The sequence below is a fragment of the Chrysemys picta genome, chromosome 2 (genome assembly GCF_011386835.1).
Source record: "Chrysemys picta bellii isolate R12L10 chromosome 2, ASM1138683v2, whole genome shotgun sequence".
Lineage (NCBI taxonomy): Eukaryota > Metazoa > Chordata > Testudines > Emydidae > Chrysemys > Chrysemys picta.
Window position 1 is genome coordinate 30,858,344 of NC_088792.1, and position 24,364 is coordinate 30,882,707.

The window sequence follows — 24,364 nt, forward strand, 5'->3', positions numbered from 1 at the left end:
TACAAAGGGACTGCATAACCTGCACCTGGCATGGCTGGCCAACTCTGTGGGCTAATGCAGAGGAGGGAGGAGTTCAAGAGAGACACACATTATTGCAGGGGCTTTGAGTACAGTGACCAGTTGTTACTGAAAATAGTAATATTCCAGAGTGGATAAAAGCTTGAATCAAACTCCCTGTGCTGATTACATTGAGCCAGCTAACTGCACCTGGCATAGCTACACACTCCTGATATAAAATCTAAATCTTATGTTTAAACAGTGTGTCTGGTGTCTGGGTTTTGTGATTTCCCAGTTGTTATCGCTGTTTGTTCGACGGACATTGGGTTTTAGCTACGTTTTCTGGCACCTTTCACAAATCACAGCTCTTAATCATAATAACAAAAGGTCAGACCGTTGTTGGATAGGCAGTGGCTATCAGAATATCATCACCAGCCATAAGCAAATCATGTGGCCAGCAGGAGCTACTGACATCATTAATGTCTCGTATTTATGAATATCTTTAAAAAAAATAACCCTCAGACCTGCAAATTAAGCAATAGCAAGAGCATCGATAATCATCCTTTCCTGTCACTGTTACCCTGCATATACTCAGGCAGTTCCTCTCCCACACAGGCTCTGAAGGGAGCAGTTATGTGTTGCCCACCATTTTTAATATTTTAGTTATACAAATACCAGGATGATGCTTAAAACAGTAATCAGAAGAGTGGGTGGATTAATATTGGTTTAAAAATTTCAAGGATTAATATTTGCTTAATTAATATTTCAAGGAAAGGAGGACTAAATTCAGATCAGCATAATCCTAAATTTTGTCCTGGCTGGTACTGGAGCTAAATGGGAACAAGGGATCCTGGAGATAAATCCTATGATCAAGCCAGGGCAGGATCCTGCCGGGGCCTGCTGGAAACTCATGGTGGGACACATTTAACTGCTGCTCAGAAAAAGAGTTAGTGGTTGTCCAGGGAAAAGAAGGAAGGAGCACACAAAAAGCTTCCCTGTTCACTCATATCACAGGCTAATGCAAGGATGTCCCCCAGGCTAGTGCATGCTGCTGACTGATGTGTATGGGCTGGCTAGCAGAGTCCTGGGCCTGCCTCCCTAATGAGAGATCATGCATGCCTCTGGCTGTGGTGCATGGGCCCGTTGGGCAGTGGAGTCCCTCTCCTGAATGTGAAGTATATACCCTGCTCTGTAGAAAAAAGGGCTCCCTCTGCCTCTTTCTTCCCCTTCACACAGTCTTCCGAACAGGCCTGCATTCCACTGCCCCAAGGGACATGGTATGGCCCAGAGGTAGGCCACTAGTGACGTATGTGGTATGTAGCAAGTGAGTATGCACCAGTCATGCCGCTCCTTTTCAGAGCATTCCCTCTCACAGGTGCACCCACAGGCACCCTGCTCTGCAGCAAAAGGATGGCTCTTGTACCAAATACAGCACCTCCTCTCTTCCCCTCCCACTTGCCCTGACCTCTACTCTGCCGGATTTCACCCTTCATTAGTAGGAGCATATCGCTCATCAAATTGTAAATAATAGAAGGATGTTACTATGTATCCCTCATTCCCTCCCTGCATTTCAGATCAAACACTCTTAATGGGAGGTTAAAGGGTGCAGGGGAGGGGGGCAGTGAACAGATCCTAGCAAGGAAATGCAAGGTGATTCTTTTCACCTACTGTAGCACATGAAGCACAGTATACTTTGTTCATCAAAATCGTGCAGCTGAGACTATGACAAGTCTCCAGATTACATTTTAATTGAGTAACCCTGGGATTTTGTTTCAGCACCTACATCGGTCCCTACCACTACAGAGGGCAATCCTGTGGATGAGTGTGATGATGACCAGGCAAACTGTCACAGCGGAACAGGTGATGACTACCAACTGACAGGTGCAGAAACCATCCTCATTCCATTGCAGCCTCATTTTAGTTCATGTTGATCACCAATTACCAGCTAAATGTCTGTCTTGATTGAATCACTCATGATGAATGGACATTGGTATGCAGTTTGTATTGTCTCCACTGTCACAACATAGGCATCTGCATTTTATATGTGACAATACTTTTGATTGTTTTCTCCACTGTGTAATTTTTGAGGCAAACAATAGTGACTAGCAGGCAGATAGGGCATTTTTGGACCAAGAATTGCATCTAATCAAATGCCCTATTTCACTTTCCCTTAGGAAAAAAATCCTGCACAGACCTTTAGGAGAAGTTTTATTCTGATACCAAGGGGAGCTTGCCATCTGGGGCAGGTTTCCCCGCTCAGCCATTGCCCTTTCCCAGGAAGCCATTGAGTAAACAAACACACACATTCACACATGATCTAGCTCTTCTTCACCATCCCTCCAACACAGCCATATAGGGGGTGACTGCTAACTTCTTCTGGATGCCCCCACCAGCATAGAGATAGGAAGACAAAGAATCCAAAGCAGTGCTTTGCGGTGGGCTCAGATAGCCACAGACCAGAGTGTTTATGTTTCTTTTTTGTTCTTGTACATAGAGCCGCCTTCCCTCTGCATACTTTGGGGCTGCATAGTCAGCTTAGGTATATTTCTGGGGCGTACGTATCTCAGAGGATTATGTTTCTGGTCTATTGGAAAGGGCCCTGGGTTAGCAGAAATATACACCTACACCTACACCTACACCTACAGGGCTTATTAAGTTATTGCACTTTCACTCCCTTCCATGGTTAGCCTACAAAATCTGTATTGCTTCCTATATCCATTATATAAAATATGGCTTAAATTTGGCCCTCTGTCTGAGAGCACTTTGGATAACCTTAGATAGTTGGCGGGGGGAGGGGGGGGCCGCATTGGAAGCAGTCAAGAGCAGATGCGAAAAACCTGCACTTTCAGCATCCATCTCCTTCTGAGCCTTCGCTGTATTTCCTGTAAACACAAGTTGCAAACAGAGGGTTTTATTCATAGTTAAAAAATACAGATCTTCGGAGCAGAAGTGATACTGCACAGTCACAGTCACAGTCCCTGCTTTTCAAATCACAGTATCCCAGCTGATTTTTATTCTTTTGAAAATAGCCAAAGCGGTGAATCTGAAATAAGGAAATACCATCTGACTGCTAAATAGTTCAGAAAGCTTTCAGCATCAGTAAACCTTTGGATTTCTTGCATGCATATATCTCCAGAGCTGATTCAAAGAAATCTGGGGCCTTCTGTGATGACATTCAACTGGGGCCCCTAGTTGCAAGGCTCAAGTTTAGGAGCAGATGGTGAGTGGCTCAGGTGCCCAGTCTGAGGGGTGGGGAGAAGAAGGAAGGAGCACACAAAAAGCTTCCCTGTTCACTCATATTCACAGTCCCTGCTCTCCAGGGAGAAAGGAACTGCACCCCCGTATGCCTCTGGGGGCAGGAGGATATAGTCCACACTGGCCAACTCTACGATACACCACAGGGAGCAGTCTGAACCATCCAACACAGTGATGCAGCCTTCAGTCTTCCCTAAGTTCCGGGCCACTTGGGGAGGGAACAGAACCCGTCTCCTGGCTCTCAGTCCAGTGCTCTATTTCCACTGCACTACACTGCCTTTTTATATAAAGCTCGCCCATTGTGCTAGGCCCTGTTCAGACACATGGTATTTTATGGAGATAGTAGACATAACACAAACATGTAATGACACTAATTTAATTATTTGAGCGCTTTTTCAAAGTGTATAAAAGGAACATTTTATGCTGTGTAAATTGTGTGCCACACTACAGATACTGGACAGGTGAAGAGGTGATTTTTCAGCTTCTTCTCTTCTTTTGATAGTTTTCAATTAGCATGTGAAATGCTTTGATTCTCAGATCTATAACTCTGTCAGATTCACATGCTTGATGGTATATACACAAATGTGAGTATCAAAATAACCTTGTCTGACAATATAACTGTAATTACACTCTAGACCAGATTCTTCCCTGTTACACTTTGGCCCTGAATATAGCAAAATTATTTGTGTGTCTTCCTGCATAATCATCAGACTCTCTATTATATCACTCGCTCAGACAGAAAACCAATATAGCTTGGGCATTCAATTTCATTAAAACTCATCCTAGGCCTCATCTTTATTACACGTAAAACTTGCTGGTGAGGGAAGGGAGATTTGGCTGATAATCAGCAGCCTATTGCTTCATGAACAAGCGTTCCTCTTCCTTTACTTTTTGTTTCCTGTATCGATATGATGACATCAGCAGTAAATTACTGAGTGCAGGGTGGAATCCAGGCTTCACCCATTCCTTGCCTACCTGCTCCAATAAGAAAACACGTGGGATAGTTTCTCACTCTATCATGTGTGCCTGAACACAAGATCCATGCTGTCCATGTAGGGATATAAGAGAAGCTCTTCATCCATCTTTTCCCTTCCACAGGCACAAAGTCTGTGTCAGATTCTAGCCCAAATCCAGCTGAGCCTTGTGGAGTTTTGATGTGAACTCTTCTCACAACTTAGCTGTAAGACAATGCTGGGGAAGGATCCTGCAGTGGCTGGGGATGGACTAGGTTCCCTATGTAGATATTTTCTATCCTTTATTTGGGAGGCAGCATAGTATGGATGAGTGAGTGCAGAGGTGGGTTTTAGGAAGTCCTGAATTCTAGTGCCCTGCTCTGCCAGTGACTTGCTGTAAGTTACTTCACTTCTCTGCCTGATTTTCACCATTTATAAAATGAGGACAATCACAGTGAATGTTGTGAGCATTAATTAGTTAGTGTTTGTAAATGGTTTCTTAGATATAAAGCTCTATATAAGTGCTGTTTGTTATTATTTTCTATTATTCTCATGTTGATAAATCTCTCTCTCTCTCTCTCCCTGTATGAGATTTATGCATGCACATTCACATATGTATGTGCTTAGCCAGACAAACATCTCAGAAATATTTTACACGTATATTTAGAAACTTCCTAATGATTGCTGTGTCTTACTGTCCTGTTTCACTTGTCATATCATGTATAATTTATTTTTCAGGTGGTACTACAGTGCTGACTACAGAAAAGCCGACAGTAATAGACAGTACAGTACAGCCAGGTATAAAACAGAAATTTTCTCATTAAAAATATAGTAAATTCCTTACCCAAATCTCATGCCAAAGACAAAAATAATGAATTGCAGCACTTCCTGGCTTTCTGTTCCTAAAAGTCTCTGAAGTAAAGAAGCATCTGGTCTCTGAGCTTTGTACAGTAAATATTTAACTCCTTTCATCCACATGTATATGCAGTAGACAGCAAGATATCCTTCTGCAAATGTCTAATGGGGACAATACTAGTTATAAACTAAACTAACTTAATCACACCACAAACTCTGTTTAAATGCAGCATACGTGTGACACTGTGTGTTTGCAAGCTCCAGATGAAAAAACAAACAGACACAATGGCAGATTCACTATTGACATCCCTCACAATTCTGCAAAACCAAGACAAACAAAGTTTGCCAGTTTTCTCCACCACAGAATTGGCAAGTTTACAATATTATTTTCTAGCAAGTACTTTCAAAATGGGGTTATATAAACTGCTACCATAAACTTGCACTAAGAGGAAAGGAGCTGTCACTGGCAGCAAGTCATCTTTTCTTAATCAATACAATAGCTAACAGCTTTTACAATCCTTCATTTGCTACTTCCCCCTGCTTCACAGCCCAGGCTTCACAGCATTTGAGTTCTGGCCATTTTTAATATCCTGTACAATTAAAAAAAAAACTCCTAAAAGTATGAGCAGCAATTTTAAATGCTCTGCATTAATAATTGTGGGCTGGTGAGGAGGTCAATGTTTAGTTACTCCCATTTCCTTTAGTAAAGCACAGCCAGGCACAGTTTCCCAAGTAATTTATTAACAGGGTGTGTAACTGTGTATCAGTGTTTCCTCCACAAAAGGACACCATCAGGCTTTGCTTCAAGCAAAAAGAATTGTGTTAATAATTAGAATGCTTCCTTAAGGACACTGGTGACCTGATTAAGAAGCAAAATTGACTTAGTTTAGAGGTTGTTTTTGTTCTTAACTTCTGAGTTCCCATGCTGTACAGGTGAAAACTTTCCCCCACCTTAGAATTTGTTGCCCTTGTCCTAGTTGTGTGTTTAGTCGGCATGTATTATTCTGAGCAATGTCCTGCTTTCGAGTCAAGATGGGATCTCGACAGACAGCTCTGCCTGCCTGTTCCTGTACCACCTCAATTAGAGGGAACAACCAGCTTGCAGGTAGAGCTGATCAGAAAAAGTTTGACGAAGCAGTTATCCATCGGAAAACGCTATTCTGTCGAAATCGAAACACTTTGTGACATCATGTCATGCTGTCAACATTTTGTTTTGGAGTAAAAAGGGGGGTGGGTCTAAAACATCACAGTAGGACATTTTCAGAATGAAACATTTTGATTTTTCCTTTCAAAATTATTTTTTCTTTCTAACCTTCTTATTGTGTATTATATATTGTAACAAAACATTCTGACCAAACCAAAGTGATTGTTTGTTTTTTAAATTGCTTTCACTGAGAATTTTGAAATTTTTGAATTTTGTTCCATATGGGAATGAAAACTAATTTGGAAATCTCAAAATCCTCCATGAAATGGAATTTCCACTCTGCACACGGCTCCACTTGCAAGCTATGCTGAGTCTTGTTGGCTTGGGTGGACTGTTCTGTAATATGACTGACTACTTTTGGCAAGGGCAGGGGAGAGTCTTTCAGGATTTCATCATTGTCTTTCTTTACGGCTCCCCTCCCCCACCAGCACCACCTTCTCTTGCCCTGTGATGAGCCAGCATTTTTCCAGCTAAAGACATTGCTCTGAAGCGCTCTTCGGAGCTTGCCAATGTTATTTCCCTGCATTGTTCAGTCAGAGTCACTTGTGTCACTAGGCACTACTTCCTCCCACAGCATAAGGGGTAAGCTCCGATCCCAAACTCCAATTCTCCATGTGGCAGCACATAACAAAGACTCACAGGCAGATGGGCAGCCACAGGGCTGGTTTTAGGCCGATTGCACCGATTCCCCGGAATTGGGCCCCGCGCCTAAGAGGTCCCCGTGCCTTAGGAGCCTTTTTAAATTTTTAATTTTTTTTACTCACCCGGCGGCGGTCTGCTCTGGGTCTTTGGCGGCATTTTGGCGGTGGGGGGTCCTTCAGTGCCGCAGAAGTCGCAGAGCAGACCTCCCTGCCGCTGAAGTGCCGCTGAAGACCCAGTCCGCCGCCGGGTATTCAAATCGGGCCCCGCAGGTCCTAAAGCCAGCCCTGGGCAGCCAGATACAATAGTGATGGTACCTGGAAAAAATGTTTATAAATTAAAACAAAAGTTCTAGAATCTTTGCACTGCCTCACTGCAAGACATCCTTAAAAGCTGCATAAAGGGGCAGCTGAGCATATTCCCTAACATTGGGGAAATCTCTAGTGATGTGAAGGCAGTGTAAGTGGCTCTCCATCACCCGGTCCTGTTGTCATAAGGGTTAGCCTTAGACATGGAATGGCATAAAGGGGGCAAGTAAGTTTGGAAGGGATGAGGTTGGGCAGAATGCAAGATCCCTATCCAGATCCCCAGCCTCTGTAGCTACTGGTTGCAAGCAGTGTAATTTAAACTAGCTTTGAAGTTGGTCTAAGTTATTCCAGGGACCTCTTTAGCCCCCACTGACCCAGGATTGGGGGAGTGACTTAGAGCCACCTTTCTCCACTCCCTCTCCTCAGCTGCACCAAGTGTAAATTCAGTACAGCAGACGACTGAGCCCACGGATTCAGTCCTGATTCTATTTAAATCAATGAGACTTTTGCCATTGATGTCAGTGGGGCTGAGAGTCCTAAAGAAGTTGGAAAGAAGAATGGTATCAAAAATGCTTAAAGGTTTGAATTTTCTTAGGAAAGGATCTAAACTGCTTGCAAAATTGTAAAAGTGTTGAGTCACCCAGACATCTAATGTAGCATTTAAAGTCCTGCCTGAGAAGGAGACCACCTGACAGGTGTCATTCCTGTGCCTTGTCAGCCCAGTTCTTTTTAAACACCTCTCTTGCAGTGGCAAGGAACCGATTTAAAGAACGAAGTGGCATGCTCAACTCTTGCCTATTCACACATAAACCAGATTGTGCATTTGCATTGTATGTGCTCAGTCGGTGTGCACAGCCCTGTGTCAATCAGGAAAGTTAATAAATCAAATGTTTTGTTTCAAGCAACTGTAATAACTAGTTTACAAAAGATACATCAGGGAAAATGAGGGATCAAGAGCTATGACAAGAAACATTTTTAAGGTAGAGTGTGTCTGATTCTCTTTACACTAGGGCAACTTTACACCACTATAGTAGTGTAAAAGGACCTTAAAGTGTGTGAAAATATAATTTATTCCCAGTTTAAGACTGCTTTACACTGCCAGAGTGGTATATGAGAATACTGTAAATGAGAATCAGATCCTGTATGTCAGCATTGACGTGGTCCAATTATTTTGATAAATTTCCATTTTAATGTTCAGATACCCCTGATTCACAGCATCGCTGAAGAGTTTTCTTCATGTCCTGAATGCCCCTCTGCTCCTTCTTGCCTCCAGTTGGTGCAACAGTAGAAATATGTCAGACTGTGTCCCGAGAAAGATAAATGGACTGGAAAGACACCCACACAGCTGGATTTTCAAATGACTAGCTTGTTCATATGCAGCATTGATGATTACAGCTGTGAGCAAGATGTAGCCTAGAAGTACAGCCATTGGCTACTTTCTGAGAGGATAAATTGGTTTAATTCCATACCACGTAAACCTATATTTTTAAAGAGTTGGGATTTTGCCACACATAACCAATTGCTTCTAGTATATACGACCTGATATGCATTTGCGCTATGGCCAGTTTACTCCATACCTTTCATACAAAGCAAAACTAGCGATTGCTTAACTAGTCATGAGAGGATCACTGTAGTTCAGGGGGATCTTCTAGTGGCATAGAGCCAGTGTCAAAATGTCTACATTTCCTTTCTCGCAGCCAGGGCCGGTGCTACCATTAAGGCGAACTAGGCGGTTGCCTAGGGCGCCAAGATTTGGGGGTGCCAAAAAGCGGTGCCCCTGATTTTTTTTTTACAGCGTTCCTTCCCGAGCGCGCGGTCACCGCTCCACTTCTCCTGCCTCCCAGGCTTGCAGCACCAATCAGCTGTTTGGCGCCACAAGCCGGGGAGGGGAGGAGAATTAGAGCGGGGGCGGTGTGCTGGGGGAGGAAGCGGAGCAGAGGTGAGCTGGGGTGGGGAGCTGCCGCACGGCTCCCCAGCGGGGGAGCTGCCACGGGGGGGGGGGGGCCTCAGGGTAGGGGGAGGAGCTGCCGCGGGTGGGGGGGCCTCAGGGCTGGGGGGGGTGCACAAGGTGGAAGTTTTGCCTAGGGCGTGAAACTTCCTTGCACCGGCCCTGCTCACAGCTGCCAACATAGGGTACCTGGGGGAATGGCTGTAGCTGACCTCTAGTTATTGTATCACCCTCTGGGACTTTGGACAGTGTGATTTAGAGCAGCTCTACACTTGGTGCTCCTCAACCAAATATCTATAGCTAAAATGTCCATTTCTCATTTTATGGGCCCTTTTAACTCCTAATCTCTTTACTGCCCATTCTTGCACTTCCCCATTAAGTTGTTTTCTAAATACACTGAAATGTCTTGCTTTTCCCTCGCACTGCTGTTCTGTTTTTCTGAAATATGCGTTAGCACCAGGCCAATTTTTGAGAAAACAATAGAGACAGAGCAAGGAATACTTCAAATAACTGCAAGCATATACTGGCCCAAACCCTGATTGCCTAACTCACAAAAAGAGTCTCATTAATTTCAGTGGAACTACTCCTGTGGGTTAGGTGAGCCAGAGGTAGCCCATTGAAATCAGTGGGACTATTTGGGTAAAAGAAGCCCATTTTCACCCCCAATCATGGTCTCTACCACACAAAGCTCAGATGTATAGAAATTGCCATACTGGTTCAGACCAGGTCCATCTAGTCTAGTATTCTGTCTCTGACAATGGCCAACACCAGATATTTCAGAGGAAGTTGCAAGAAACTCCACAATAGGCAGATGTTGGGTAATGTACCCTCCATGAAGGTCTCATCTGAATCCCTACTGGTTAGAGATTGACTTAAACCCTGAAGCAGGAGGTTTTGTAGCTCTTCCAGAACTCTTTTTTTGAATTAATTAATTTTCTCTAGACCATTCACGGTGTTAAATACTTTTATCATGTTCCCTGTTACTCGTCTCCTTTCTAAAGTAAACAGTCCCAGTCTTTTCAGTCTCTTTGTACTGTGTGATAGCTTCAGACCGATGTGCTGCGTATATCACAATTTTCCTGTGTTGTAGTTTGTATGTTGTGAGGGATGTCACAAGCTTTGCATGATGCTACCTTTGGGGTTCAATCAAATAAATGTCGTTTAACATTTTTCTTCTACTTTTTTAAAGTCCTATTTCATGGATGTGATGTCACCACCATGTGATACAGTTGTCTTTCTCATCATCTTTAGCTGTGAAAGGATATTTTTTTCTAACTTAAAAACTTTCACATCATTACAACATGACTCTCTTCCTTCAAAAACTTCCCTTGACTTTGGAGCGTCCCCTTTTAGGCCCTAATCCCTTTAATCGTTACTCAGGGCCCCACTGTCTGTGAGAGTAACCTATGTGGGAAGGCATTTCTTACATGTTCTTTCCTCCAGGCCAGATGCTCCCCCTGCTCTGTGGAGAAACTGGGAATTCTGCTCCTTCAAGCTTTGGATCCCCTTGGTCCAAAAAGAGCCTGGGGGAATCCCCTGGAATAGGGACTCCACCCAGTTGCTCCTTGCCTCTCTTCTACAACCCAGCTCCATTATTACTTCATGGATCCTTCAGGAGCTATGGTTCCAAGGGTTCCCCCAACAGAAAATGCCTTCTGTACCTCCCCTACAGGGTGGTTCACAATAAGTAGGGGAAGCTCTGTAATACTGCAGGTACTGCATTGCATTTGCATTGGCTTTCCTTGTGAGTTAGAGATAAGAATGAACAGGAGCACAGCTCATGTCCCCGAGTTGATATTGATGGGAGCACGAGGCCCTCTGTTCTTAGTCCCACACAAAACTCTAATTGAAATTAATAGAAGTTTTTCCTGAATAAGGACTGACAGACAACTGAATAACGACTTCAGGATTTGGCCCTTTGAGCAGTCACTTTGTTGTGAGTGGGGGGTTATTCCACTGTGAGTTTTCATTACTTCAGATGAGCCCCTCTTCCAAAGGGGACACAGTGTAACAGATTTTGAAACAGTTTTTGGAAACCAGAAATGCAAAGAATTCCACTCTATCTTTTGTAAAATCTATCCATTCAAATTCCAAGTTCCATTGAAAACTGCTTTGTATTAAACCTTTGGGCAGAGTTGAAGAGAAGCTGAAAACAAGATATGATCTCATCCTGACCATAATAAACCCCATAATACCAGACTTCTCTTGTTTTCCACGGAATTTGTGGGCAATGGGCCACATTTGTTTCTTTTCATTTTTGATTTGTCCATTTCAATGCTGCCATCTTGTGGGCCAACTTGCCTGAAAGATGCTGAAACTGTTTGTTACTAAATCTATGTACTGTAATTGCCAGCAGGCCTTTCCTACAGAGTTGTGTGCATTATTATTATAGCCGTGTTTGTCCCAAATCCTTTCATTAGTGTTTCTGACTTGTTGTTGTTTTTCACAACCAAATTTTATTGTATGCTATTCCACAGATCAAAATATTATGGTATGAACAATTAGCAAAAATTGGAACAGCTTCTTCTTTGAGCCACAAGTATTACAACAAAAGTTATCTGATAATGTCTCAAAGAGCAGATGAGTTAATCAGGTCACATAAAATCAGAGTGGACCCAAACATTTATATATTCAAAAATATTTGACTAGTTTTATTTTATTCTTCCATTTCCAAGCCTCTCTGCACTTCCTGGTTCTGCCTGGGACTAGAAGTCCTAAAAACCTCTTCTTATGAGGTTTTCAGACCAGTTTTGTAGCCTGCCTCAGAAGCATAGATAATCCTCTGAATTTTTGATGGATTATCCAAACCAAATCTCCATGTGGTTCACCCATCACTAATTAAGAGACTCTCATTTTGTGGCTTTGGCACAATTTTTCCTTGTGACCCTCAAGCACATTTATATCACATATATTGTTTGAGTGGAAATGTGGGTGGGCAGAGAATTGTCAGTTATCATGTATATGCTGTTGAAAGAAATTGCTCTTGCATTTTAATGTAAAGCCATTGGCATTACCACACATAGGGCTTAGCTGTATCTAAGGCTATTACTACACTACGAGCTAGGGATGTGAGTCCCCTGCTGATGTCTACATTGAGCTAGAACGAGTATAAATAGCAGTGTAGCTGCCATGGGAGCGGCAGTGGAGGCACAGCTGAGCCATGCTGAGTACAGCAGATTTGTACTCACCATGGCTCAACCATGCCTCTGCTGCCACTACCAGTGCTATCATGTCTACACTGCTATTTATACTCATGCTAGTTCAATGAGGAGAGCAGAGGAATCACACCCCTAGCTTCTAATGTAGACGTAGCCTAAAAAGCCCTGTGTTGGAGTGTATGGAAGAGCCATGCTGCAGCTGGATTCCCAGGTGGAATTCTGAAGCAGGAGGTCCACCACCCGATCCTCCACGCTTCACAGAGCCAAATCTGCTTGCTGTTCACTCATCCCAGTCCTTTTGTTGAGGCGAATACCACTACCGCATGGAGCAGTGGCTTCGCTCCCTAGCCACATTGTGGCTGGCTCTTGTAAATGAGCGAGGTTCCTTGCCACAGTCTGGCCCATAAAACCAGGAGAAAAAGCTACATACGTTATTGGAAATAATGGGCTATTTTAGCTATTTCCTAGCAATCCTGATCTGTAAGGGCTTCTCAGAATTTCAAGTAGATGTGGTTATTTCCATAGACTAATCAAGGTAATTTGTTGTTGTTGTTTAAATAAAATATCTAAGTTATATTGATAAATTGTATCCTTTTTCTTGCCCCACCTTCCTCTGTTCCTGCAGAGTTGCCAGCATATGGTTTCAACTGTGGATTTGGCTGGGGATCTCACAAGACTTTGTGCCACTGGGAACACGACAGCCAAGTGGATTTAAAGTGGTCAGTGCTGACTAGCAAAACTGGGCCTATTCAAGATCATACAGGTAATCATGAGTTTATGATGGAGTCAGCTTTTAGGGGAAGGGGTCATTTGTGTAGTGCCAGAGCATCTTCCAGAGCATGAGACTTTGCTGTATCTACATTCTAAAATGTCTTTTCAGTCATGGTCTCATGGTCTCCTGAGTGTGCTACTGCCTCCCAAGAGCAGTGTGCCTTTTTGGCAGGAAATCAAGACAATCATCACTCCCAATTTCCCTGGTTGATAACTCTCCTATGGGGCACTAAGACTTCAAATGTCTACAGCAGTACCCTTCCATCCAGTCACTCACCCTGTTACTGCTATTTAACAACCAATATAATAATGAATGGATACTTATGCATTCTTGTTAATAATGATGGATATACATCTATCAAAGGAGCAATATATAAGATATAATTGTAACTTCCAAGGCTTCTTCAAACACCCATCCACCTCAGATGGTATTCCCCTCTTCATACTTGGTTCTTCCAGAAATAACATCTCAAGGAACTGATTGGCTGGTCCTGAGGAACCCCTTTCCCAGAAGTGCCTCCCAACTCAGGCTTCAGCATAGCAGGGTAATAGATACACAGATGAGTACCAGAGAGGGGAGGGCATTTCATGACCGCACATCTTTCGTTTTAGTGTTCTCTTTTTCATACGTGTAGTCTAATTAAATGTGCTAGTGATGTATTCCCCCTTTCCACTTCTGCAGCCCCTTTGCCTAATGAGAATGACAAGGAAATTAGATAAAATTGGACTCCTTAAATTCTGAGACACTTTCAATTGAATCTTGAGACAAGTACAGTAGTTTTAGAAAAAAAACTTAAAATACTTTGACTATAAATGGCACTGTACAAATAAATGGCATCAAATTAACTAAACGCAGTTAGCTGAAATGAAAGCTGTAATGGTGGAAAAATTGATGCAAAGTAAAGTTAAATGGTTCAGTAAGATCTGACATTGAAAGGAGGTTAAAAGCTACGTTAGCCAGAGACTGACAAAATCTAAAAGGCATGCATAAGTAAAGCTCTAATTAAGACAACGAAGACAGAGTTCCTGACCCAGCACTGCAATAATATTCTGGAAATGAGAAATATCTGCACTTTGCTACCAAAGATTATAGAGGCCGAACTTGTCTTCAGTCAAGAGCTGAAGAAATGATATTTCTTAAATGAGATTTTGTTATTCCTACCAAGCTCTGCTATTACAGGGACCTTTTTATTTCCAGTATCTAGCCTTGAGAAGTTTCCAAAGCAGTATCTTAAAGCCACTTTCCCTCCCTCCTATTGCAACACACAAAGATTTCCTACATTTTCTCTCTGACTCAAAGGTGGTCTCCCCCTGCCTTGCCTGCCACCCACTCAGCAGCAGCTACAAAATGGGTATGTAGGCAGATTACTAGCAAGCAGTGAGGCTGCCAGTGGTTTCCCCAGGAATTGAAATTGGGGGGAGGGGGAGTGTTTGAATTTATGGAGGGGGGGTGTCAGGGCCGATGAGGGGTGAGACTGTGAGGGTGAAGGTGGGCTGTATGGCACCATAGTAAAAACTGGAAAATGTTTCATGACCATTTTATTAGATTTAACTCATGTTTTAAAATCATCACACAAATTAAAGTTGGCTACTCAAGCCTTCTATGAAGCACTACATCTACATCCTTCTTGGTTTCTTGTTATAATTTTGCACAACTCTGTTAATTAACTTCTTGAATGCAATGCGTTAATCTTTGGTGGCTTCTCGTGTGTCCGATACTTCCATTCCTTCAATTGATATGCTAATTAGTTCATTCACATGATCAGGCAGAAGGCGACTTCTTTCAGAACACAAAATTCTATTCAATGATGAAAAAGAATGCTCAACTGTAGCTGTTGTGACTGGGAGTAGCAAGAGATGAATTCCTACTTCTTTCATCCCAGGAAACAGAACACAAAGATCGGGTCGAGCCACTAGTGATGATAAAAAAGAAGTTGACGTCAAATCTTTATTCATTCGTCATATGATATTCCACTCTGTGTTCAAATTCTCTATTCTGTCCTGATCACATGGCAGCCCCATTGCTGGTAGTGCCTCACTCCACTCAACAGTTGGTGTTTAATAGGACAGGCATCTGTAAAAGCTACGTAGAGGTTGAGTAGAATCTAGAAGTCACTGTTGTAGATTTTTAAGAATCAAATCTGTGTACTTTTTCAGCTGTCTTAACAAACACTTCTTGTCTTCTTCACTTAAGGATTCAATATAAATGCCTTAATTAGTCAACTTCTGGACTGAAGTCTTTGCTTCTTCCAGTACTTTTTCAATTGCTCTCTGATTGATCCAAATATAGCTTCTGTTGCTGGACAAAGATCTACTACGGTTGTAGCAGATGCCTGGATGGCATTGTTTAATGACCCAAGTGGTTTCAACGGTAGACTTACGAGAGAGAGAATGGCAATAGTCTTCTCTGAATGTAGTAGCAAAAGTAATCCACCAGCCTCACTACTTAGATCCATCCCATCTTGGTAGATACTTTCCAAAGCCAGTAATAACAGCTAGAGCAATTTTAAGACAACAGCCAAGGATCGCTCATGAGAAAGCCAGCAGGTTTTCCCAGGTTGGACTAATTTGAACTTCAGTCCCAGTGTATCTTCTATATTTTCCAAGATATTCAGTCTTTTTGGACTCTTGCTGAAAAAAGAATATAACGAAGACATTAAATTTATAGCTTTTTAAATGTCTTTTGAAGATTCTGCAGCTCTTACTAGTGCTAGTTGTAGTAGATGGCCTCTGAAGTGTGTATAGGGGAGATTAGGGTTACACTTTTCTCTGAGCAAACCTTGTACTCCACCATGTCTTCCAGAGAAGTTTGCAGCTCCATCAAATGCACAAGCAGCCATCTGTTTGGGGTCCAATTGACAAGCATTTAACTCTTCTAAGATGTGGGTTGTCACAGATGCAGCCGATGTGTCTTCTGTAACTTGAACATCTAGAAATGCATCTACTGGCCTACCCCTGACATCAAGATAACGTACACAATGACTTAATACTTGATGTCCATTTGCATTGGTGCATTCATCAGCAATGTATGCAAATTTTTTGAATGTGGTGAGAGAGTTCTTCACTTTTTCAACTGTTGAGTCTTTCACTGTTGCACCGCATGCTTCTAGCCAGTCAGTTGAGTTTCTTGCAGAAAGATAGTGAGCATTTGCTGGTCTTGTTCAGAACCAGTTGTTTAGGATGAACAAGTGACAATGCACTTAACATTGGCCTCCAGTTTGTAGTGTGTGGTATCTCTTGCTTAAATAGAAAGTAAGATGCCACAGCCATATTTGTTTGCATGAACTGTGTTGTGTCTCCAGCATTCTTAACAGCCTCATTAAGTACTTCTAAAATTGGCTTTGAAAGTGGGCTTATAAGGCTTTCTGCATGTTGATGCACTCCAAAGGCCTGGTGTTTTGCAGCCTTTTCACGTAGTTTGTCAGCATTGGCTTTGCTGATCGGTTTGACAAACCAAGCTCCGCCACTTTTACCGATTATAGCATTGGCAAGTTTTCCTTCTTCGTAAGCTTTTTTGCAAGAGGTGCACCAGTAACCATCTTTTGTAACTTTAATAAATGGGAACACTTTGACCGACAAACATTGGGAACTGCCTTTAGGTTTTGGAGACACTGTTTCTTCAGTAGGTAGCTATATTTATGCTTCAGGATGGTCAGATGTAGAGATACCACTTGAACCTTCAGATGACATGTTGATATATTCTTGGTTCTTGATGTGTTCTTCACCTTGGTTAGTTTTGGAGGCCTTTGAGTGGAAAAATTGTTGTATTGTTTTTTAATTTAAAAAAAAATGTATTTAATTTAAATTGACTTTTGAAAATTAAGCCATCATGGGACAAGAGGGAAGTCCTCTCATGGATCAGTAACTGGTTAAAAGATGGGAAACAAAGGGTAGGAATAAATTATCAGTTTTCAGAATGGAGAGAGATAAATAGTGGTATCCCTGAGGGGTCGGTACTGGGACCATTACTGTTCAGCATGTTCATAAATGATCTGGAAAAATGGGTGAACAGTGAGGTGGCAAAATTTGCAGATGATACAAAACTATTCAAGATAGTTAAGTCCCAGGCAGACTGTGAAGAGTTGCAAAGGGATCTCACAAAACTGGGTGACTGGGCAACAAAATGGACATTGGAAAACAATCTCAATTATACATACAAAATGATGGAGTCTGAATTAGCTGTTACCACTCAAGAAAGAGATCTTGGAGTCATTGTGGATAGTTCTCTGAAAACATCCACACAATGTGCAGCACCAATCAAAAAAGCAAACAGACGTTGGGAATCATGAAGAAAGGGATAGATAATATGACAGAAAATATTATATTGCCTCTATATAAATCCATGGTACGCCCACAGCCTGAATACCCACGAAAGCTTATGCCCAAATAAATCTGTTAGTCTTTAAGGTGCCACCAGACTCCTTGTTGTTTTTAACAGAACAAAAGACTATCTATGGAGCCTAATCAGCTCTGTTTTTAAACGGTGGAGAGGGACAGGTCCCCACCCTCTCTCTTGATGCCCTCAATCAGCACAGGCTAAGTACAGTTCTACTGCCCTTTACTCATACAATAAGAACAACAACATTTCATTCCCCCCGCCTCTCCCTGCATTCAAGTGATTTGTAACCCAACCCCAGCCAAAATCTATCACTTGGGCAACACAGCTCTGTTTGCTGGATACCGCGGTAGATTAGGTGTGAATGTAAATACAATCTGGTCCTCAAGCCTTTCCCCCCCAGCCCCAGCTCATCACTAGCTGTCAGGGGAGCTCATTTAGACTTTGCTTACAAATCATCATTTGAAATTATTAGGTTGTCCAACATCACCAAAATGAATGCACTGACATTGTCATAAAAAACAACAGCTGTATAAGGAAGCTAGTCTATGTTCATACTTTTCAAATCTATTATACTTTTTCAGATAGACGTATTTTATCATACACTGTATATGCTTTTAAAGTGTGTATTAATGTTTCAATTTCAATTCAAATTTCCAAACAGTCACTAAATTGGCATGTAACTAGTTCACAAAACTGGGGGGGGATGGTGGTAGGGAAATCATTGGTGGCTGCACAGAACTGAAGTGATCAACAAGCTGATCAGTATCTGAAGTCACTAAAGTTAGGCAATTGCTCTTCCAGAGTTATTTATATATTATGGAAGAGAAATTCTTAACCATTTTGAACCAAATTCTGCTCTCATTTGCACATGTATTAGGGTTACCATATTTTGTGCCTCCAAATGGAGGACACTCCACGGGGCCCCGCCCCCAGCCCCACCCACGCCCCCACGCCCCAACTCCGCCCCTTCCCCAAAGTCTCCGCCCCCTCCCCTGCTTCCCGCGAACATTTGATTCGCGGGAAGCCTGAAGCAGGTAAGGGGGGTGTGGGGGGAGGAGGCGCGGCCCAGGCTGGCCCCCCCGGCAGCTCCAGCCTGGGTCGGCTCGGGCCCTGGGGTGCCGGCCCCCGGGCCCCCGGCCGAGCACCCCCGGCCCGCCCAGCACTGCCGGCCCCCGGGCCCCGGCCGAGCACCCCCGGCCCGCCCAGCACTGCCGGCCCCCGGACCCCTGGCTGAGCACCCCCGGCCCGCCCAGCACCCCCGGTCCCCGGCCTGCCCAGCACCGCCAGTGCACCCCCCGGCGGCCCAGCACCGCTGGCCCCCGGCGGCCCGGCGCACCCCCCGGCCGCCCGGCACCACCGGCCCCCAGCAGCCCGGCGCACCCCCTGGCCGCCCGGCACCGCTGGCCCCCGGCGGTCCGGCGCACCGCCCAGCATTGCCGGCCCCCGGCGGCCCGGCGCACCTCCCGGCCGCCCGGCACCGCCGGCCCAGCGCCCCCCCCGGCCGCCCGGCACCACCGGCCCCCGGCCGCCCGGTGCACCCCCCGGCCGCCCGGCACCGCCGGCCCGGGCCAGCCCCGGCCCAGCCCCCGGCCCAGCGGCGCCGGATTTTCCCGGACATGTTCGGCTTTTTGGGATTTCCCCCCGGACGGGGATTTGAGTCCCAGAAAGCTGGACATGTCCGGGAAAATGGTATGGTAACCCTAACATGTATAAATCTGGAGTAACTCCCCTGAAGTCATGTTTACTTCAACAGCACCCTCCCTGAAGCAATTGCTTTAAGACTGCAAGGCCTGCCTCACATGACTTCAGCATACACATGTGATGTGAGGCCTCCACATGGTTATATTTGGACTGACTTCTTCCCAGCCTAATCAGTCATCCTAACACTTCAGTCATTTCCCTTCTCCCCCCCCCCCCACCCCCGCCCCTCTGGATTTCCCAATCACCACCCTGTAGGCATACTTGCACATGTATATGTTGTAGACCAAGGGTCTCAAACACGCGGCCCGCAGGCTGCATGCAGCCCATGGGGCTCTTGTGTGTGGCCCGCAAAGCACCTCGTGCACCCCCCCGCCTCTCTGCCTACCCACAGGATTGCCCCCTGTGGCGTTGCAAGCCCCGCGCCGCTGTCTGAAGCAGCTGGCAGCATGCCCCTTCAGGCTGGGGGAGGGGGGAAGGAGGCAGAGGGCTCTGGCATTGCCTCCTTCCAGGCACCGCACCCCGCAGCTCCCATTGGCCGGGAACAGGGAACCGTGGCCTATGGGAGCTTCGTGGGAGAAACCTAGAGGAGCAGCAAGAGCAGCACATGCCCGGAACCCTGAGCCCCCTCCCTCCCCCAGGGGCTGCACCCCAACCCCCTGCCCTGAGCCCCCTGCCACATCCCACACCCCAACTCCCTGCCCTGAGCCCCCTGCCACATCCCACACCCCAACCCCTTGCCCTGAGCCCCCTGCCACATCCCACACCCCTCCTGCACCCCAACTCCCTGCCCTGAGCCTCCTGCCGCATCCTGCACACCTCCTGCACTCCCTGCCCTGAGCCACCTGCCGCACCCCTCACCCTCTTGCAACCCATCCACCAACGCCCAGCCTTGAGCCCCCTGCCGCACCCTGCACACCACCTGCACCTCAACTCCCTGCCGCACCATGCACCCTTTCTGCACCCCCTGCGGGCAACATTGGGGTGGGGACTTCGGGAAAAGGGTTGGATTGGGGCAGGGAAGGGGTGGGAAGAGGTGGGGTGGGGCCTAATGGAAGGGGTGGAGTGGGGGCGGGGCCAGAGGCAGCGAGGGGGGTGTCAGTGATGTGGCCCTCGGTTCAATGCACTAGTCCTCATGAGGCCCTCGTGGTCATTTGAGTTTGAGATCCCTGTTGTAGACTGAACAGAATGGAGGGCTGGGAGGAACATTCAGGCACAGAAACCTTTGCTTGAGAAGCTGAACAGAAGGAATCACATAATTTTCTTTTGGTTCATCCTGGCTCCTGTGCAGAGCTCTTCCAAATCTTGATCTATCCTGCATCCCCTTTGGACAGGGTATCTGACTGAACAGTGATTAGTCTAATAAAGCAGAAACACCCCCTTGTCACATTAGAGAGGCCAGTTCTCTCCCCTCTACTGCCTTTAACCCCTGGCTCCCACTGCTCTCTTCTTTCTTCCGGGTTTAGCTTTTACTGTCTCCTCCCTCGCATACTTCTCAGAGTGGCACGGCTGGTCAGCCCCCATTGGTCCAGTTTGGAACACATTACAACACCCCGACAAAACACTCCAATGAACATTGTTCAAAGGTTCTTTAGGGTATTAATATCACTACACTGTACAGAAATAAACACCAATACTGAAAATATAGCCTTGTTCTTCCAAAGCCTTATGTTACATACAACCTTTGCTTTTTTCTTTACTTTTGTTTAAACACTGGATATGTGCATGGACAGATATTACTTAATGCAGAATTCAGGTGTTATATGCCTTTTTTGTTCCTTTTCTCCCTCCTACATTCAAAATGACTTGGTACTAATGAGAGTAAAATGCCATTTGCATCTCTTCATATGCAGAACTACATCTGCAATCACAATGCATTGTTACCTGATCTTATGTCCTGCCATCTGAGACGTTTGTAGAAATCTATTTTAGAGGTTTAAGGATTATGGACCAGATCCTGGGTTGGTGTAAATGGACATAGCTCCAATGACTTCCATAGAGATTTTCTGATTTACACCAGCAAAAGGTCTTGTCTTATAACTGTACTGGATATGAACTATAAACTAATCTTTGTTGGATGGAAATTAAAAAATATAATCCTTTGTTGGATGGACATTACAAGAAAGATATGGGTATAATTTTGTTACCCAAACTGAACAAAATTTCCACATTCTTCTCACTTAAAGTCATTAAGGCTGGGATTCCTAAAGGAGCCTAGGGGAGTTAGGCACCCAAATCCCAGCACACCTCACTTGCACTCTTTGGAAATCCCAGCACATTCTTGATATTTTGGGAGAGTGTCTCACACAAATATATTGAATCAAAATTCATCCCTGAAATCAATCGAGTAATTCCAGAAATTAATTTGTCCAGACATTATTTATTGTGGTTCAGCTTTACATTGAAATCACTTCTGCAGCAATGTTTGTATTTCAGTTCCTGATGTCTAACCATGGCTATTCAAAATGGTTTTATACTTCTATGTTCTTCCTGAACATAGTCCTTCCTAAAGACAGTCCTTCCTAAAAAAATAAACACTGCACAATTTAAAAACAGAGTTAAAATAGTCCTTCACACAATAATTGTAGGGCAAGCCAAGGTGTATTTATATGTAGACGGGTGCAGCATGGATGTCTCTTGTCAGTAAGCATACACTGAAAAACAGAACACTTATTGTTGTAATGAACATGCTTGAGTCTTCCTTTCTTGGGCAATTATGAATGACCTCTGCATGCCTTAGCAGTGAACATCAATCATGGTGCTACAGTTCAGTTCACTATTAGACTTATACATGATCATGGTGAATTACAAAAAGTCATTAGCTGTGATTTACAACAAAAGAAGTTATTGTTAATGTATGTATTTTTTTAAATTCCCAAGGTAAATACTCCAGCTAGCTTAACAGTGTGACTCTTGACAGATAAATCTGGAAGAGGACAGAGTGATTTGGAATAATTTGGTTTGTTAGACTAACAAAAAATTAAACTCAGTCACTGTTTCTAATACACTATTATTGTGACAGCAGGAGATGGCAATTTCATTTACTCACAAGCTGACGAAAACCAGAAAGGCAAGGTTGCACGGCTGCTAAGCCCTGTGATTTACTCTCAGAACTCTGCCCACTGCATGACTTTCTGGTATCATATGTCTGGGCCCCATGTTGGCACCTTGAAGATCAAACTGAGATACCAGAAGCCAGATGAATATGATCAGGTTCTGTGGATATTGAGTGGACATCAGGGGAACTGCTGGAAAGAAGGACGTGTCCTTCTTCACAAGTCTGTGAAACATTATCAGGTAAGATCGGTTGGATTTGTTCTGGGGCAACAGAGTCAAGGTCTGAGAGATTGTTCTGGCTATATTTCATATGAGATAGTAGAAAATGTCAAGGAACAATTTTTGTAAACACTATTGTAGCTGCATGTGGGATGTCGTTGCCCTGACAATAACAACAGTGGCATATTTCATGGGATTCTAGATGACAGTAATACAAGCAATTTGTTGCAGAAGGCTAGATGAACTGCTTTACAAATCATTTGTCACCTTTTGTAAAGTTTTCAGCCTCACTACATTTATTGTTCTCAATTGAAAAGTCTTTAGAAAAGATGTGAAATTACATAATGCAATATTGGTATACAAGAAATATTGACCAAAACCAAGTAAAGTATATGCACATGTGACATCATGTGAATTTAAGCTGGATGCTTTTTAAAAGAACTGTTTAAGAAATCCTGAACACAGTTATTGGGTATTACCACTAAAGCCAATGTGAAATTGTCTAATTTTGCCAGGTGGTTGTTGAGGGAGAAATTGGAAAAGGACATGGAGGAATTGCTGTAGATGACATTAATATTGACAACCACATAGCACAAGAGGATTGCCGAAGTAAGTATGACTAGCAAGAAATCACAAAAGTCTCATCCAGAACACTATTCATCCTGCTCTAATTCTAATAGCTGTTGTTTTGCTCAGAAAGAGTTATGTCATGCAACTGGTTTATTTAATGATTATAGTGACACTCTGAACAAGGTCATGATGTGGCCTACTGCATCAGTCTTTACTCAGCCAAAACTCCCAGTTAAGTCAAGGACTGCATGGCACCATCTTGAATGAAATAATTCTGAAATACCAACCCCTAACTGAGGATAGCATTCCAAGATGAGGCAACAATATAATCACAGAAGACAGAAATTAAAAGGTCTTTTAGATCATCATGTTGCTAATCTTTTAAGGTTCCCTTTGTATAATTTCTTTGTTCTAATTGATGTTCAGAATTCCAACCAATTTAGTATAATCGGTGAACATGAACATGCGACTTACACCCTCTTCTAGATCATCAGTGGCTATATTGTATCAGACTGATCCTCACAGTGATCCTAGCCCAGCCCCACTAATCAACTTCCCCAAAGTTTAATGCATTTATCATTACCGTTTATTTACAGTATTTTAGTCAGTTTTCAAAATACACACTAAATGTTCCTATCTCTGCCAATATGAATTAATATTTCTGATAAGATTTTGCAAAGCACTGTATCACATGCTTTAAGAAAACCCAGATAGATCACATCTGCCAAATCTGTAATTCAGCATTGGTTGTGACCTGATTTCCCTAACTACCACCTTCTAGAGGTGTGGAACACTTGAGTGATGTAAGAACATGGCACATTCAGCCTCTCAGTGGGAAAGATGGATATTTAGATCTGGGAGCATCTGGACAGTTCAGACCTTTAATTCCTGATCAGTCTCTAGTTACTCCATTCACTAATAACTCTATGGATAGAGCATACTGCAGTTACTCTAGCAGCAATCCCAGCTGTACACCAAGTGCAAAGTCCTGCCCCCACCCTGATGTCTTTTAAGAGCCTTATGTAATGATGCTGCCATGGGGGATGAGGAATAGAACCCAAGACCTTCAGTCCCAGTTTCTGTCATTTGAGCTAACATCATAACCTACAGTAAGCTCCTATCCTCTGTGTCCACTAGCAGGGGACAAAACTTAGCCAGCATGTTACACATACATGCAGGAGCGCCACCAGCTTTTTTGCCGCCCTAGGCGGCGGAAGGTCCCACCCCCGAAATACTGCCGATGACCGGGGCGGCCAAAGATCTGGCCCCCGTGGTCACCGCCCCCCAAATGTTAGTGCCCTAGGTGACTGCCTAGGTCGCCTAATGGGTTGTGCCGGCCCTGCATACATGCAGTAAATTCATTGTGGCTTCACTGCAGGAGGATGGGGCAGGA

At 44.1% G+C, this 24,364-nt stretch overlaps 1 protein-coding gene across 1 annotated transcript in view; it reads left to right on the forward strand.

The window, feature by feature from the left end:
• Positions 1-24,364, forward strand: part of NRP1 (neuropilin 1) — a 136,893-nt gene that overhangs the window by 106,908 nt on the left and 5,621 nt on the right. The window contains 5 exon segments of the mRNA XM_008162919.4: positions 1,774-1,878; positions 4,944-5,003; positions 12,943-13,080; positions 22,148-22,422; positions 22,917-23,010. Coding sequence (XP_008161141.2) covers positions 1,774-1,878; positions 4,944-5,003; positions 12,943-13,080; positions 22,148-22,422; positions 22,917-23,010 — 672 coding nt within the window.